General features: G+C 39.1%; 1 protein-coding gene across 2 annotated transcripts in view; it reads left to right on the top strand.

Moving 5' to 3' along the window:
• The first annotated feature begins 182 nt into the window (after positions 1-182).
• The window catches only part of MIPEP (mitochondrial intermediate peptidase), a 72387-nt gene continuing 54612 nt past the window's right edge, over positions 183-17957 (top strand). The window contains exons 1-10 of one of the 2 annotated variants that reach the window (XM_064645372.1): positions 183-442; positions 3261-3434; positions 5166-5254; positions 6957-7043; positions 7987-8050; positions 9789-9971; positions 13599-13755; positions 14156-14204; positions 14832-14892; positions 15531-15583. In XM_064645372.1, coding sequence (XP_064501442.1) covers positions 266-442; positions 3261-3434; positions 5166-5254; positions 6957-7043; positions 7987-8050; positions 9789-9971; positions 13599-13755; positions 14156-14204; positions 14832-14892; positions 15531-15583 — 1094 coding nt within the window. In that variant the 5' untranslated portion in view covers positions 183-265. The remainder of the gene's footprint in view (positions 443-3260; positions 3435-5165; positions 5255-6956; positions 7044-7986; positions 8051-9788; positions 9972-13598; positions 13756-14155; positions 14205-14831; positions 14893-15530; positions 15584-17957) is intronic. The other variant, XM_064645370.1, reaches the window with a different exon arrangement.

The following is a 17957-nucleotide window of genomic DNA, read 5'->3' as shown; positions in this document are numbered from 1 at the left end:
GGGAGCGAGAGGAGTGGGCCCAATACAGCCCGAGGAGCGACAGACTAGCTAGAGCGCCGAAGCCAGCGGAGCGGGCGGGCCGAGGGGCGGTGAGATCAGGGAGCTCCGCCCCGCTCCGCGCTGTGCCTGCCGGCCCTTCACCTCCTGCTCCGCCCCTCGGCTCGGACGCGCGGAGGTCGCGGCCGCGCTGTGAGCGGGGAGTGCTGGGGTCGGTGCGGGTGTGCTCCGCTCCGCTCCGCTCCGCTCCGCTCCACGGCGCTCCGCCATGCTGGGCGGCTGCCGGCGGGCGCTACCCGCGGCGCTGGGCCGGGTGCTGCAGGGCCGGGCGGCGGGGCCGGGCCGCCGGGCCGTCAGCACCAGCTGGTGCCCCGTGGGCAGCGCCTTCGACGCGAAGCAGCAGCAGCAGCAGCCGCTGCGCGGCGGCGCGGCGGGCAGGGAGACGGTGAGCGGCGGGAGGGAAGGGCCGGGCCTGCGGCGGGCCTGGCCGCTGGCAGCGTGGTGCTTTGCTCTGCTTATCGGAACTCTTTTTTAAGGTTTTTTTTTTTTTTCAGGGTAATTTTTTTTTTTGGACGCAGAAGAGTTTGACAGTCGTGGTCTTATGTATGGAAAGACTTGCTTTGAGCCTCAGTAGCGCCCATATGTACATACAAGAGATACTGCCCCTTCCATTGCCCCTTCCACTCCCAGCTCCCACCTGGCTGTGCCTTAGTTCCTCTGTCTGTGTCGTGCCACTCTGGCAGTGCTTCGGGATCTGTTGCACTGCCCACATCCTCTTGCCTGGACATTATTCTTGACATTTGTCCTGTGGCAAAACAAAAAAAAAAAGCATTTGTTTGCTGGGTCGGTGACGCTTGGGTTTTCTGATATGTTTCTTTTTGAGGTGAGTCGGGTGCGTTTGTTAATGACTGTCCTAGGAATCAACAGGCTGGCTCCTGGACAGAGTTAGGTGGCACAGTGCATGCAGAATAGTTATAGCTGTAAAATCCAGGTGTTTGCCTGCTGACTCAGCCCATGATGCCCGGGCTGGTAAAGCTGTTGAACTCGAGGGTATACTGAGGACAAATCTGACTTCTCCTTATAATCCAGCACTTGTTTGGGAAACATTTCTGTTGGTTCTCCTGCCTCTGGAAGCACACTGGTGTAAGTTTTGCTTCAGGAAATAATACAGTTAAATATTGCCCATTTGGCTGGCCTGGGTAGTGGGTTCTGGGCAATTCAGTTGGCCCACAGTAATTTGGGAATAGAGGTGCATACTTCAGGCTCACAAAGAGGCTGTGACAAGTAGGATGTAAATGCTGAGGCCAAGTGAAGAGAATAATGCTGCATCTGTGCAGCCAGTGCCATTAAAGAACACACAGAACTGCACCAGGCTTCATTTGTGGTAATTTTTCAGTTTTTATGTCAAGCTTGGTGTCATATGGAAGAAGAGCTCCATGGCTGATTTATTTCTAAGAGGAGATACCTCCTGTTCACAGAGGACTACATGTGCAGGAAGAGCTCATTTGGGAGGGTGGATGATGATGTAGGGCAGCAGGAAGGCCAGGAGCTCTCTGGGATATTGCAGGATACTGCAACCCTTGGTTGGGGATCTGAGTGAAGTCTTGAGTCTCTTATACAACAAGCATTATTGAAGGGTGCTGTGATACAATTATATTTATGTCTAAGTGCGTATGTATATATATAAAAATATCTTTTTCAGTGTTTGTTTTGGTCCAGTTCCTGTTCCCAAATAATAAATTAAAACATAGGAAGTGTGAGGAAAGGGTTTCTGTCTTTAGGAAAAAAAGAAGGCAGTTTTAGCAACAGTGACAGAAAAAAAAATAGGCAAAAGCAACTCAAAATGTCCCAGATACTTACTTTAAGGGATGCTTTTGCTTCATTCAGAATATATACTTTTACAGACAAGCTGTCAATTTGTAGTTTTTTGTTTTGTTTAGATAAATACTTGCAAGCTATATGCAAACCTGTAGCTGACTGCTGTAACACAAAGAGTTTGCAGAAGGTTCATTATAAAGTGACTGGCCTGCAGTTCTGCAAATCCAGATTGTGGTTTTAGATACTGAGATTAAATTTGGGAAGGGATAGATGTTGTGTAAAATCATGTGCTTTTCACTGTTAGATGCTGTAGTTAGCAGGTAAGGAGATGCTTGTGTTGCAGTTGGGCAGTTGCAAAGGGAGTGTATTGCTCAAAGTGATGCTTTTTTAACTTAAATGAAATTAAGGAATCATTAGGAAAAGGTTTTTCAGCCAGGGGTTCGTTGGGCACTTAAAAAAGACTTCCCAGGGAAGTGGTCACAGCACCAAGCCTGCCAGAGTTCCAGAAGTGTTTGGACAGTGCTCTTAGACACATGGTGTAATTCTTAGGGCTGTCCTGTGCAGGGCCAGGAGTTGGACTTCAATGATCCTTATGGTTGCCTTCCAAAGCAGGAGATTCTCTGATTCTATGAAATCTTTTTACTGTTGTAGGTCTGTCTTGTGGAACTTTTCTCTTGCAGCCAGTGTTAGTAATTTTGTTTGATCAGCAGTAGGACCTCTTTAACTCTCTTTCACTGCTGTCTGTGTCTACCCTGCCCTGTGGGACAAGGCTGGGCTTGGTAGGAACTTCAGGAATAAAACTGTTCATACCATACAAATTTTGGGCGGTTGCTGATTTTTCCTTTGAGATCTGGTTCCAGTATGTGTGGCTCATTTAATGAGCCCAAAACAACTGTCCTGTTGCCTGCTAGATATCAATCCAGCATTGATATCTAGTGCTATTGGCCAACTCATTCACTGTTTTGACACTTCCACTTAGTTGTCATATTCCTTGACAAGTCTCTTTTGCTTCAAAGGAGTGATTTTCCCTCATTTTCAAACGTAAGTGGACTTTCTGTGTTTTGTTTGGTGCCCATGCTTTGGAAGCAAGATAAATGCTTTGAGAAAAGGTTGGCATAGGAGTTTATGGTGTGGAAGAGAAGAGTTTGTGAGGATTTGATGTCAAACTCTTAAGGTTTCCTGAGAACAATACTGGCTAAAAAAACCTCAGTGCGGTTTTGCTCTGGGAAATGAACATGTTTTGACATCATACCAATGTCTGTGACTGGTTTTTTGACTATTCTGTTTACAAAGACACTTGGGTAGGAATGTTTTAGTGAAGTGTTACAATATGCTAGCTAGGGTAATTTTGATAAAATTCCATAGTGATAATTCAGTATTGATACAAAGGTGCAGAAATCAAGGAGGGTAATAGTGATGTGTTTTCATTGTGTTCTGCATTGCAGGGTCTGTTTGGTGTTCCAGAACTGAGCTGTCCAGAAGGATTTCAAGAAGCACAAGACAAAGCATTGCACGAGTCAGAACAGCTAGTACAGAAGGCATGTTCAACACCACCTGGGCCAGAGACTGTGAGGATCTTTGATCAGCTTTCAGATAGCTTGTGCAGAGTAGCAGACTTGGTAAGTTACTTTTTTATTATTACATAAAGTAAAAATTAATCCTTTTAAACTGACTGAGCTTACACCATGGTGTTCCATTTTATGATTTTCTGCAGTGCAGTAAATAGCAGACAGCGCCATGAAGTTTTGTGATGAGATAAAATGAAATTGATTGAAAGTTAATTACATGTTTTTACCAACTGATAGGTAATTACAAATCCTGTCAAGCTCCAATTGTTTTTAAAACAGATGTAAAAATAGTGTAAAAGCAACAACAAGAAAACAATGGTGACATCACAGTTGTATTTCTGCTGTAATATTAATACGTAAACTTTCCAGCATCACTTACAGTGGGGAAAAGAGAGGATTGATTTCAAGGATAAAATTGGGTTTGCAATGCACATATTTTTAAGTTATGAACTTTAAAAGGTGAAGGTCCATAGAGAGCTTGCAGATTAAAAGTGGCAGATGAAACTCAACAGTATTACTTTTTTATTAACAGAAAAATGCAGGTATTTCCTAGACTGCAGTTTCTATGGTCCACAGATTCATAGTACTTGGTCTGATACTCTGTATCATAAAATGTTAAGTTTAACAGAGCATTTCATATTGCTTTCTGGAAACTGTTTGCCTAAAGTATATCTTGTATCAAAGCATCACACTTTGGTTGAAGGAAGCAGACCCAACCTTCATTGAATTCAGTTCTTAGTAAATAGGTCACTGAGTTTTTTGACTTAGATTTTCGCATTTGAATGTCTCTGTGTGTTTTCAGTTCTCAAATCTTATTTCTTATTGTTTTCTAGATTTAAGACATCTTTTTTTACATGCTCTGTCAAGTCACTAGTTCTTATGTTTTGTATAGACTACTTTTCATTCTGCTTAATCAGTCAATATCTAAGTAAAACACTAATGTCAGAATTCAGTGCCCATGGTTTTGTATCAGTTTGCTGAGTTAAAATTACCTCCTATGTACTACTTTCAGGTTTTTGTGTTCAAAGATGCACAAAGCTTGCAGATCTTTGTCAAGAAGCAATTTGGTGATTTTTATCTGTTGGCAGGTGCTGTCATTTAGCACCTATTCTGTCAATATTATACAGAATTTTAAACAGGGATTCCAAGAAGTAAAAATCTAAAGTGCTTAGAATTTGTAAGGCTGCCTTTTCAACCAGACTGCAATCATATTATTAGACTGTGAAGCTTGTTGCATGTACTTTCTGTACAATCATGCTAAATGTCTACAATATATTCCTAGACTTCAATTAAATACAACCTCCCTGATTTAAGTAATGGAAGCCCCTAGCTCCCCAGCCCCCTTTTAGCATCCTTCTAGCCTTATGGACCCCTTTAAGTATTTGGAGACTTATTAAAAATCAGTAAGTCAAATAAAAACCTTCTTCTGAATCCAAAAGAACTTCTATTTTTCTCTTGAAACATATTTCTTCCTACTAGGAAGTTATGTGAAAGTATAACTTGGTGGTCTATACACAAGAGACACACTATACTTAAAATGTTTCTAAGAAGTGTTTAGGTTAATGATATTTTTGGAAAGATATATGCACTGTCTGGTTTAATAAATGTCAGCAAAGTTTTCCAATCAGCTTTATGTTTTAAGAAAAAAACAGCAAATTCTGCAAAAAGATTTCACAGAACTCTTAGAAATAAATGTTAATAGAAGTGGAACTGCTTGAATGCAACTTTGTTTATAAGGCAAGATTTTCTTTTACTTACTGTTTTCTTCTTCTGATTTGTCAGGCTGATTTTGTGAAAGTTGCCCACCCTGACTTTGCATTCAGAGAGGCTGCTGAAGAAGCTTGCAGGAACATTGGTACTGTGGTAGAGAAGTATGTTTTCTTTTTTACTATTTCTATATGCATCTTTAAAAATTACTGTATGATCATCTATGAAAACAGCAATCAACAAAAAATAAGTTGGAAGGATTTGCACATGCGAACAAAGTGTCAGTCTTCCATTACAGATATCTAAGGGTTTAGATTTGTTACATTATCTCATGAAAGGTTATTCTGTTTTAGTTTCAGTTTCTGACTCCATGTCACTGAAACCCATCAAAGGCTCAAAGTAACATTTTTTTAGGACTTGTGACAATTCACTAGTGGTTGTACAGGGTATGTACAAAATGCTAATTTGTTTTTAAGATTTAAGCTGTTACATTGCACAACACTTTTTCTTCTGTTTTGCTGACCCTTTGAATTGCAGACAGTGAGTGGGATATGTGAAAGAGGAAAGGACAGTTTCCTGTTAAAATGAGTGTTTGAAGATGTGTCTGTCTAGGGCTGTGATATATGGCTGATATACTTTGGTGTGCTTGTTCTTTATTTAAAACCCCCATTTCATAGAACATGTTCTTAAACACTTCCATTTCTGAAGTTTGGCTTTTCTTTGGGTTGCCTTTTTTCTTAATACCTTAAAGCTTAAGTTCTGAAAGTTACCTCTGTGGCTCTTGACTATAGTGAATTTATTTGCTTCTTTTCTGCTCTTGCTGCTGAGAAGTGGAAGAAATGATCTTAAGTCTCCAAATGCTGTGTCCTTTCAGTATCTTCCCTTCCTGTTGGATTCAGGAGTAGCCTTCTTTAGTGAATGCTTTACCAAGCAGTATTTTGAAGGTCACCCAGAATTTGCTGCTTCCCTCAGGACTCCTAGTTACAGTGGACGCAGTGACTGGTTGATCTCATGTCCTACAGTGAGTTGCAGAGGCCTTTTATACTCTGAGGAGGACAGCAGTACTGACTAAAAAGAGAATTCTAAGAGTAAATTCAATAGAAACTGTTGCTTTGTTCTTGCCAGCATGTTTGGGAAGCCTTTCACTTGAAACTGGGTTCCTCAAGAATTGGATTCAGCAAGCCATCTATAACAGTATGACTATAATATCTGAATACTACTTCAGATATAAAATTTTTAGAAAGAAGAAAATATTCACAAATTATCCTGAGAGGCTAATAAACTATTGTATGCATATGTTTCATTCCCCACTTCAATTCCCACCCAGTAATGCAGGTTGACATAGATGCTTGTAGATAATATGCCAGCAAATCCAATGGACATAGTATTGTCTGCACAGGTATGGTGATCGGTGTCTGTAAATGTCCTGGGGTTAGTAAACTCTAAGTCTACTCCAGTGGCAGCCAGCAGCACATTTATCTGATGCCAAACTCAAGCACAGATTTTTCCTTAATGGAGTCCTTTCAAAATAAGGACTAGAAAAGAGTTCTCTCAGATTTATGCTGTCACCGTGCTGTCACCATGATCTTTGTTCATGGAACATAAGTCATCAGTCTTAGACTTGCTCATGTTTGCTACAAAATACCATTCAAAAGTATTTTCCTCTTGGATGCATAAAACCTATTTTCATGCCGGTTTGTCCACACATGCTTTGAATACAATTTTTCTAGTTTTTAAGTGTGATTGTGAACCAGAAAGCACTTTGAAAATACAGCCTAAGATCTGCCTTTGAATGAGTAATACCAAGAAACTGGAATGTTATTGTCTGTTGCTAATGTGTGCTTCTTTTACTCTTTATTTTTTCAGATTAAATACAGATGTTGAACTGTGTCAGAGTTTAAGACGTCTGCTAGCTGATGAAAGTGTTACGAGTTCCCTAGATCCAGAAACCAGGTGCTTATTAATGCTTATAGATCATTATAGATAGAATCTTATAGAATTACATTTTTAGATATTATATGTATTTTTCCTTATTGTACTTACGTCTCATGTTTTGTTAAATTAATAAATGCAACTGGAAAACAAACCACATCTCTGTTATTAATTTATTAGTGACTACTAAATAACTGGCACAGAAGTTAGAAAGTTTGTAGTTGTGTAGTCTTGGAGAATGTATCTGTGACTGTAGAACACAAGATATATTTACACTGAATAACTGAGATCTGCAAAAACAAAGAAATGAGAACTGAAGATTTTCTTCAATCATACTCTTTTGATTAAAATGATATACTGTACTGTGGTGTATATGTGAGTGTTTTTAGCAGTAAAATTAAGGACTAGACTATACAACTTGATTTCAGTTTATAAAAGTTTATTTATATCTGTCAAAATCAGATTAGCGGTATATTTATTTATAACTTTATGATTTCTGTCATAGGTTTTATTAGTTGCTTATTCAGTTATAGTTTTGAATTATTTATTTACTGACATGGTTAGACAAGCTCGGTGTTTGTTACTTCCTTCTTTCCCCAAGAACAAGGATGTTAAATTTGAAGAGGTATTTTTCTGATGTTAGAATAAATGAAGTGTGAAATGAAATTAAAATGGTTATTTGCACAAATTTGTTAAACATCTAGATTAATGTAGTGGGATTATTTTGAAGCATATTTTTAATGTAGATGACTAAGAACAAAGGAAAAATCCTTTTTCGATGAGTGGACTGTTAAAGACCTACAAGATAAGAAGTCTTTGTCCCTAATAACAATAGTTGTATAACTGTGGTGTTAGTCCCTGTGAAAGACATGAAACCTACATAACTACTAAAGGCAAAATCTGTTTAAAAATTATGCTTACTATCAAATGAGGTGATTTTAACAGGGATTTACTGTATTTTTAGGCGAGTGGCAGAACTTTTTATGTTTGATTTTGAGATCAGTGGCATTCATTTGGATGAAGAAAAGGTAATTTTTGGCTACAATATATGAACAGAAATTTGTCTGTCTACCAAAGACCAGATAATGAAAAATGTGCAATGTGAAATCGTGTGATTCAGGGTCAGTTTGCCCTCCAAGATTCCCATTGTCCTCTGTGGAATTTTGTCTTCTCAGAAGTGATTGATTTTGTCTATTTTAAATCACTTCTAAATGGTATTTTTTAATGTTGACTGTTCTTCTCATTTTGGCCCCCATCCTTTCATTCTCTTCTGAACAGTTATAAGCAAGACCTGAGATCCTGTTTTCTTTGTTTGTTGTCTGCATCAGATTTTTAAAATAGCTACTTATCTGTCAACAGCATATTTGTAGAGGGGGGAAAAGCAGCACCCCGTGCGCTGTGATGGCAGGTTAATCAAGTAGAGTGTTTTAGAAGGGATCAAGTGTGTGCCCAGGCTCTCCTTTGGTGCTCACATAACCAGAAGTTGTAAATCTTGTTCAAAATTGATTATCTGGGTATGGTCTGATTACCTGTCTTGGAGCTTTTACATACTTTCGCAGTAGTTAGTGATGGATTTGCCAAAACCAGCAGCTTACACCATGCTTTGTGGTATGGTTGCTCTGTTCATAGCTCATATCCCTTTATAAAGTTAATACCTTGTTTATTTGAGTCACCCCCTCTAAAAAGATCTGTACAAAGGCTCTTCTACTAGATTTATGTGGTAGTTTTTCTGAAGATCATGGTTGTGATGGTGTTTTGTGACCTAGAAAATGCTTCTAGAATATATTTTTGCAACTACTTTGTATAAAGAACAACATGAAACTTGAACTCTGGGGTTTATGTCTGATTTGACTATTGGTTCTGTGGTGCTTCATCTCCTTTCAGTTACAATTTCACTTATTTTTGCACATTTTCCTCTTCCTTCCCTGCCTATTCCAGTTTTCTTCTTGTTTGCTACTCTGGTTTTTTTTTCAATTCTCATTTCAGACTTTAGAAATCCTTCCCTGTTGTAGGTTGAAACTTACTTCTGCTTTTTAAAATAAAACTCAGAGATATATTTTGAAGAGTTAGGGTGGAATGGGAAGACAGAGATCTGGAGATTATGTCATTCTGTGGACTTTACAAGTATGTTGTATCCGTACCCTCGCCTTTGTTTTTTTGAGCTATGAACCCGTGGGCCATAGAGACCATACTCTACCAATGTGAGCAAATTCACTGAAGCAAATCTTACAGTAAGGTTAAATGTGTGAAATATTGTAATGATGGTGATAAAACTCTAAATCACTAACTCCTCAGAGAAAGGCTGAAATACCATAAATACTTCACAGTCTCCAGAAAACAGTGCAATACAAACAGTAACAAGATAACTGTAGTTCTATATCTATTTCAGGATATCTGTCTCAGTGATGCTTCTGGTTTTTCTCTTCTGTTTTTTACATAGCAATTAGGCATAGTTTTATAAATGCTTTCCAAGCAGCTAGCAAAGCTTATGTAAATTCTACTTATACTCCACTGGACAGTTTCTTACTGCAGAAACAGAGGCATTGTCTTTCGAATTTCAATGCTGTGTGAAATTATAGATCTGTATGAGCATCTGATCATGTTGACTTCAGCCCTACATTACAGTTTTATTAATGCTGTGAGTCTGATCTTAAATGTTGTATTTTCTGCTTCATTTTTGGAAAAAGTCCTCTAAGGTTTTAGAAACTTTGAGTTCTGCCTGTACTATGTCTGAAAACGTTATTTTATACTTTATTTTTCTTACAGCGTGAAAAGGCAGTTGACCTCAACGTCAGAATATTGGATTTATGTAATGAGTTTCTGATAGGAACTCATCTTCCCAACAAGATTGACAAACATGTTTTGCCAGAGCATATTCGTTACAATTTTATAGCCGAAGGCAATTACTTACAAGTTGCTGGTCTGCATGCTGATTGTCCTGATGATCTGGTTTGTATTCCCTGAGTTTGCTTTGACATTCTCTATAATAGAAGTGTATATCAGTTATTTTCCTTATTAATGAAGCAAATGCATGTGGTTTATGATTATGATGTTATTACTAACAAGGAAAAACTGTTTTAGAACATAATAATCAATGGCATACTTGACTGTAGCAGCTATGAAATAACAGCTATGCAGATCCTGAATGGTTGGAGGTAGAAGAGGCCCAGAATACAAACTCTGCATTTTAGGCAAGCAGACTTCAGTTAATTCAGTAAACTGGGAGGTGGGGTCTCATGGAATGCAGCTCTGCAGGGTAAAGGAGCTCAAAAAAGCAGGTAGTTCTCTAAAGGTAGCGTCCTCCAAGCACATGAGGGTAGTAAGATACTCAGTATTAGCGCATCGTGATCCTTAGAAAGCCAAGTAGATGTATCGGGAACCAGGCTTGACAAGCAGGAAACTCATACCAAAGCTTCATCTCCAAAAGGTAGTGTACATAAAGTAGCAGCAGGTACAGGATCTAAGGGAGGAATTTAGAAATATTGCCTGTATCTGTAGAGATGATGTCAAGAAGGTCAAAGCTCAACTGCAGTTGTGACTTGAAAGGGACATCAGCGGCACTAACAAGAACAACTACTGCTGCATTAGTACTAAAAACCTGAACAAGGAAAACATGGACTCAGTGCTGAGTAAGGTGACTTAGTGGCAGCAGGCACAGCTAAGGCAGAGATGCTCATCACTTTCTTTTGCCTCAGTGTTCTTCAGTAACTTCAGTCCAAGTTAGGACATGAAGTCTGGATTTATGGACTAACAGGTAAAAAACCTAATTTTATGATCAAACTCAGAGGGTAATGGTTGAAATGTACCCTACAGGAAGACTGGTACTGAAAGAACTGTTGCAGGGGTCTGTCCTGGGTCTTCTGTTTAACATCTTTATCAGTGACATAAAGGAAGTGACAGAATGCTTGCCTACCAGACTTGCAGGTGGTAGCAAACTGGGAGGAAGAATTGATATACTTGAAGGGCTAGGCTGACATTCAGAGCGGCCTAGAAGCTGAGGGAATGTTCTGGTGGCAACACTATGTAATTCAAAAAGGACAAGTGCAAAATCCTGCATCTCGAAAGGGAGAATTCCTGGTAATAGGACAGGCTGGGGCTGCCTGGCTGGGTCTGATCTGTCGAAAAGGCCCACAGTGTTGGTGAGCAGCAAGTTGACCATGAACCAGCAATGACCCTGGCAGCAAAGGTGGCCAACAGCATCCTGGACTGCAGGAACAGGGACAGAGCCAGAGACTATGGGAAGAGATTATAGCCCCACTCTTTAGGAGTGACTTCAACAGAGACCACCAAGATGGCCAGTAACTGGAGTGCTTGCACTGAGTAGAGGCTAAGGGATCTGGACTTGTTCACCCTATAGCAGAGGTGGTTTGGGGGGAACTTGACAGCAACCTGCCAGTACTTGCAAGGATATCATGGAGAAAATAGAGCCAGGCTCTTCAGAGTGGTACATGACAGGAGACAAGCGGCAACAGGCACAAGTGGATGTGAGAAATGCCAGTTGGAGAAGGTTTTCCTGCTCATGATACCCAAACAGTGAGACAGTGAGGTCATGCTGTCCCTCCCATCTGTGCAGGGTTTCAGGACTAGACTGGAAAAAGCTTTGTGCAACTTGGTCTTGGCTCATAGCTGTCTCTGCTTAGTGCATGAGGTTGGATTAGAGACCTCACGAGATCCCATCCAACCTGAATTATCCTGAATACTCTTATTTTATTCATTGTTAATGTTGCTTTTCTAAAAAGGATTCATTTAAAGTTATTCACTGAAAATTAATTTAGGCCATTGAAATGTGACGATGGTTCCTTAGACTCCCAGATACGATGCTAGGACCAGGAGCATATTAAAACACTAAAGTGTTCTGTCTTCACTTATACTATATAGTTAAATAATCAAGGTGGCTTTGAAGTCTTGTGTGTCACAAAAAAGAGAAAAGCTTACTGTGGTAGACTCTAAGCTGTAATGTTTATTTCTGTGAGAAATAAAAAATTAATTAAATTACAGCACTAGTGGGGTGTAAATAAAGGAATAATACTCACTGTGTATTGTCTGTAAACTCTTGTCCTGAAAATAGTGTGATCTGCAGAATTGCTACTGAAGCTATGAGTAATGTATCAATTTAAAAATGCAGTTCTCCGGGGCAGATCTGTGGAAAGGCTCTTTAGAAATCATATAATTTAGGTTGGAAGGGACTTTTGGACCTTGTCAGTTTGAATCTGTTCAGAGCTTGATCAAGAAGATCCGGTTTCTCAGTGACACGTCCAGCTGAGTTTTGAACACTGTCCAAGGATGGAGATTCCATTACTTCTCTAGGCAGCCTGTTTGACCACCCTCACTACTATTATTTCTTCCTGGTATCAAGGTGGAATTTTTCATCTTGTAGCTTGTGTCCATTACATCTCCTCCTCTTGCTCTGTACCTCCAAGAACAGTCTGGCTGCATGTTCTCCACACCTGACTGCTAAGTAGATGAAGATTAAGATCTCCCTTGAGCTTTTTCTTCTTTAGGCTGGACAAACTCAGCTCTCTCAGCCTCCATTCTGTTTCATGTGCTCCAGCCCCCAAACAACTTGGTGGCCCTGTGCTGGGCCCGCTCTGATATATGCCAGTGTCATTATTGTCCTGTGGAACACAAATCTGGACATTGTAGTTCAAATGTTGTCTGGACACACATGGACCAGATGGCTGTGCACTTGTAGTAGAGTATGCTGTTGGCCTTTGCTACAAAGGCACTGAACCGTATTCAAGGAAGGTCAGTCATCTTTCTTACTTTATTTGCTTTTTTTCAAAATGAAAGCCTGGTGGAACAGAACAGGTACAAAATGACTTGTAAATTTTTATGTTCATATTTTTTCTAAACTCAGGACCTGCATTCTTGTTCAATGTATTGTCCAAGAGAGAAGCTTATTTCAGATGAAGGCAGGCATAAATTTTTGCTGGATTTCTTGAGTTTACTCCATATGAACAAAAAAAAGATTATTTTCAATTGGTTTGTGAAGCTTTAAGTAACTCTTTTCTTCAGAGTTACAAATAAACCCAAACAAACTAGAAATTGGAGAAAAGGAGAAAGTTGGGCAGATGGGCAGACTAATAGCTTTCTGCTACAAAAGAAATAAGGCTTTTCCTTTCTTTTCTTTCCCCTGACCCTGTCTCTGTTTCTTATCAGATCCTTCCATGATCCAGCTTAACTGATGTGTAGAAAACAATTTGGGTTTATTTTCAGAAGTTTTAGTGAGTTAAGGCAGCCCACAGAGTGGTCAGAGAAGCACAGATGTTGGCAGAAGGAGGGAGACGATGAGCAGAGGGGACTGTTGACAGGAGTAGAGAACAGGAGCCTTTTTGGCAGTCTTGATCTGTTAGATTGTCTCACTGCATTTCCTCATTCCACTTTTGATGGGTAAGAGAGTTGTAATTGTCAGGCAATTGTAATTACTGTTGTTGAAAGGCTTTAGGCCTTTTCCCAACAATATCAGTGAAGTACAGCTGTTATGCCAGATCTCCAGATGTGTCACTTGTTTCCCTTAAAAATTGCACTGTACTAACAGTGGCCTTTTTATCTTTTTTTTTTTTTTTTTTGTATTAGGTGCGAGAAGCTGCTTACAAGATTTTTCTTCACTCCAATGCTCAGCAGTTGAGCCGACTGGAGGAATTACTTGCTAGCCGAAACAGTCTGGCGCAGTTGGTTGGGTATGAGACCTTTGCCCACAGGGCTCTTCAGGGTACAATGGCCAAAAATCCAGGTATAAGGCATGTGTGGAAGGACATGTTGAGAAATCAAATGCACTGTATTAGGTGTATGGTCATAGGTTGATTTCTTTAGCTAAGTTTACACGTATTTGTTCCAGTGAAGTATTTTATTGCAGTTACATTTTGCTGTATGCCATATTCATTCTCTCTGTAAATGACAATACTCACTGAGTAGGAACTGGTGGTTTTTTTCAGAATTGATGCTCACTCCCTAGATTATGAAGTTGTCATTATCTCTGCACTTAACAAAGTAAATGTAGTACTAAATTCTCTTGAAATGATGTCAGTGGAGTAGTTTATTAAAAATTTTTTTTTGTTTGGAATATTTTGATGTAAACTTAACATCCTTTAAGGGAAAAAATAATTTCCTTATATTCCCCCCCCCTGTTATAGAGACAGTAAGAGAATTTCTGGAGAAGCTTTCTGACCAGTTGTCTAAAAGGTATGTCTTTTCAATTAAGTTATTTTTTTAACCATACTCTTTATTTCAAGAATAGAGGGACTTGTGCACTATTAAGTGCTGCTTATTATATGCTCTGATGAAGCAAAAAGCAAGACTTTCCCAGAGTTTTGAGACGAGCTGTTTGCTTAGAATAAATTCTGTGCCTGTGATCAGAGAACACCCAGGACTAAATGCAAAAAATGATGTGCCAAGAAATGCAGTTAACAGCAAACAAGACCAAGTTGAAGTGTAGAAGAACACCTCTCCTGGTCTTCTTGCCATGTGCGCAACTCCATATATTTTCCATCTGTAAACAAATTCCTGTTTGTCCATCTTGCCTCCCTTAGTTCCACACAGCACAAAACAGTTTCATCACTGTGTATAATTGGGGTGTATAGTAATGCTTTGGAGCTCTATAACTGGAGTAAGAGGGACTTAATTTGAAGGTACCTGAATGACAGAAGCTGAATGGAGAAGTTTTTTTACCCTGATATGTGGGCCTGCTATTTTGTATAGTACTGCAAATGTCTGATGATGGACATTTTCTTAGGATGGAGTATCGCTGTGTGCTGTATTACATTGCTCAAAAATATTTCATAGCACTTTCATCATAAAAATATTTTTCAGAACTCAAAAAGACTTTGAAATGATGACAAAGATGAAAATGAAGCTCAACCCTCAGAATTCAGTAAGTTACATTTCTGTATGTGGTGATCCGTTTTCTTTTTAAAAGTATAGTATAAGCTAGCCCTGTTGTACAATTAACTCTATTTTAGTATACAAGACATAGTATAATTAGAGATACATTCTGGCTTCAAATTGACTGCTAAGTTGCTGTATTAAAACCAAGCACTGAGTGTGAGAGAACTGTTGGTATATACAAAGTGATACTGAGATAACCAAACCGTAAAGTGGTGAAAGGGAGTATAACTTTGTTTCGAATTAATTGACTCATTTGAAAAATAAAGGCTGTACTCTAGGTTAGATGCATGTCTATTTTTTATAGTATATTGTATGTCTTAATTCTGTACATATTTAGGTTTATCTTTTTATTTGAATTGAGTGTATTTCTTGAAATCTGGTATGAAGTTCTATTATATAGTTGAGTAAGAAGAACAATCTTCAAGAAATGTTAAGAAAATAAAGGTTTCAGGTTATGATATATGATGCTATTACCAATGATGGTTTTAGCACTGACTACTTCCCATTATGTTTTAAAGTTCTGTGCCTTATTGAAACTGCAAAAATATTCAAAGGAAACAAAACTTTTACCTTGGGTTCACTTGTTGTCCATTATTGTAATTATAAGCTGGAATTCTCTTTCAGACGCTGATGCCGTGGGATCACCCTTACTACAGTGGTGTCCTTCGTGCTGAGAGGTAAGCTCCTTATGTTCCTTATTGTAGTGTAAATGAGTGTCCTTGCAATAAGGATAAAGAAAGTTTTCAATGTAAACAGGATTGCTTTCTTTGAAGATGTACTCTGATATTAAAAAATAAGTACTATTTGGTGGGATAGTTGTTTGTAACATTTCTTAGTTACTGCTGGAATGCCTGCAGAAATTTTTGGCTCCTCTCTTGTTTTGCAGGGAAGTATTGTCCCTCTTTGAAGATAAAAGAGAGTGAAGAAGTTTCAGAACAGATAGAAAATCCTTATTCTTGTTTTGCTTTTAGTTCTTAGCTGAGCTCTAGTAATGTTTAAAAATAAATTTTGATCACTGAATACAATCCAACTTCTCTTCATGTTTTAACTTCATTGTACTTCTTACTGAACAAGCAACTTCGTCTTCTGCAGACTTGAAACAGCAACTTCTTGAGTAGATCATCACTGTTAATGAATAGAATTCATTCTTATCTCTCTTGCAAAGACAGGAAATAAATCCTTTACACAGACTTAAATTGTGCACAAGACTATTGCACATAATGAGATGTCAGCTCTGAAAGACATGAGCCCTGCATGTTGCCTCTATTAGATCAGCAGCGGTGACCTTTTAGGTTTCTGTTGGAAAAAATAATTGAAAGTTGTGCTTGTCTCACTAGAGGGGGAGGAAAAATCTTCCTTCATTGCAAATTTGCAGATTTTTGTTTTTTAAACAAACACAGACTAGATGTGTGTGATTAAAATAATAGTTTACTCTGGATCAGAAAGCTATGGTAGTATAGACATGACAACGGAAGATTGCTAGCAGTTGGCCTGGCTGTTCTGCTGCTTTCTTGTACTTTGTTTCCAAGGCAGTAGTTTTTGAGCAGCAGCTCTAATACTGGCCTTATCTTAAACTACTGCATGCTAAGATGGGAACTGAGTTATGTGTGTGCAGCAACATTCATGTCCTGAGTGAGTAGAACTTGCCATGCAGGGGTGGTAGAGGAATATCCATTTGCTAGATCTGCTCCCAGTAGCCAATGCCAGAGCACAGAGTGCTCCACAGCATATGCTTAGCAGTGGGCAGCAGCAGGCAGTGGAAGAGGACTGCCGTACTCATTCAAGATACTATCCTGTAGCTAACAGATCTACTTTACCTTGTCTGTGTAATGTTTTCAAAACAGCAAGAATTACATTCTGATTCATAATGCTTAATATACTGTCAAATGTTCATGAAATTTACTGTCTGTGTATTGTATTTATTTTCTGCATTTCCTGTAGTGTCTGCTTTCCCTGTTTTCAGAATTGGTTTGTGCCATAAAGGTTAGTCTTAGGGGTAGAAGGCTCTGTATTTGTTTCTTTCTCCTCCTGGAGGAATGTCTTCTGATGCTTATTGTCCTTAGTCTTATTGGTCTTATTGCACTTCTTAGATCACCACATAAAGCTAACCATCTCATAGTTGAGTTGCTGATGATTACAGATAGATTATTCTGCACGTTTTGGCATTAGGAAGGAAAATATTTCCTTTCCTTCTGGGGCTTTGTAAGAGACCCAGTTAAGTTACTTTAAGAATTGTATGGTAGCTTTATGAAGGGAGAGCTGCAGGTAAAACAGACCCAGACATTGGCAATGTATCTTTGCTATTTTTTATTTATTCAGGCCCCAAGTCTGGAAGCTGGATCAGTGTGAAGAGTCTCCTGAACCTATGTAGGGCCTCCCTGATTACAGGGCAGGATTGGGGCCCAGTGTTTTTCTCCCTCCAGGTTGGGTGGGAGTATTTTTTATGGCATTTATGTAGATCTACAAGCGTCTGCAAGATGGAAGGAAAAGTGGTTTTCGTCTCCACTGTGTGCAGAATTGCTACACTAAAAACCAAGGGCTTAGATCTTTCACTGTTCTGTTTTCTGGATAGTGCTCTGTCTTTGGGAAAAGTTTTTGATCTATGACTGAATGATGCTTTACATTCACTGTGCCCATACTGCAGATATTTAACAGGGTACTGGATACTATGTAATCAGCCCTGAAAAGTAAAATTCATTTTTCTACTGCGTAGTATGAGAGGCTGTGCTTTGTGACTGAAACTAGGCAGGAGTCAGAGTATTCATACAACAACCAGAGGACAGGAATATTCCTTATCGTGTCTGTGCCCTAAATGCGTTCTATTTTTCACTTATGAGCCATGCAAATGTGATTCCACTATCCTTTATCTTGTATTTGTACTTACCTCAGTTTGACTGAGTTTGAATGCTTCTTGGATGCTATAGTATGATCAGTTCAGCACTTCTGTAACTGGAAGATGAGAACTGTTATGTGTAACATAAAGCTTCATACTGGCTGGATTTTGACTTTTGGCTATTTGTTGTTACTCTCTTTCTAACTGAGCCAATTATC

Source organism: Pseudopipra pipra, chromosome 2 (genome assembly GCF_036250125.1).
Source record: "Pseudopipra pipra isolate bDixPip1 chromosome 2, bDixPip1.hap1, whole genome shotgun sequence".
NCBI classification, from domain to species: domain Eukaryota; kingdom Metazoa; phylum Chordata; class Aves; order Passeriformes; family Pipridae; genus Pseudopipra; species Pseudopipra pipra.
The sequence above is the reverse complement of the archived record's forward strand: the minus strand, read 5'-3'. Positions and strand labels throughout refer to the sequence as shown.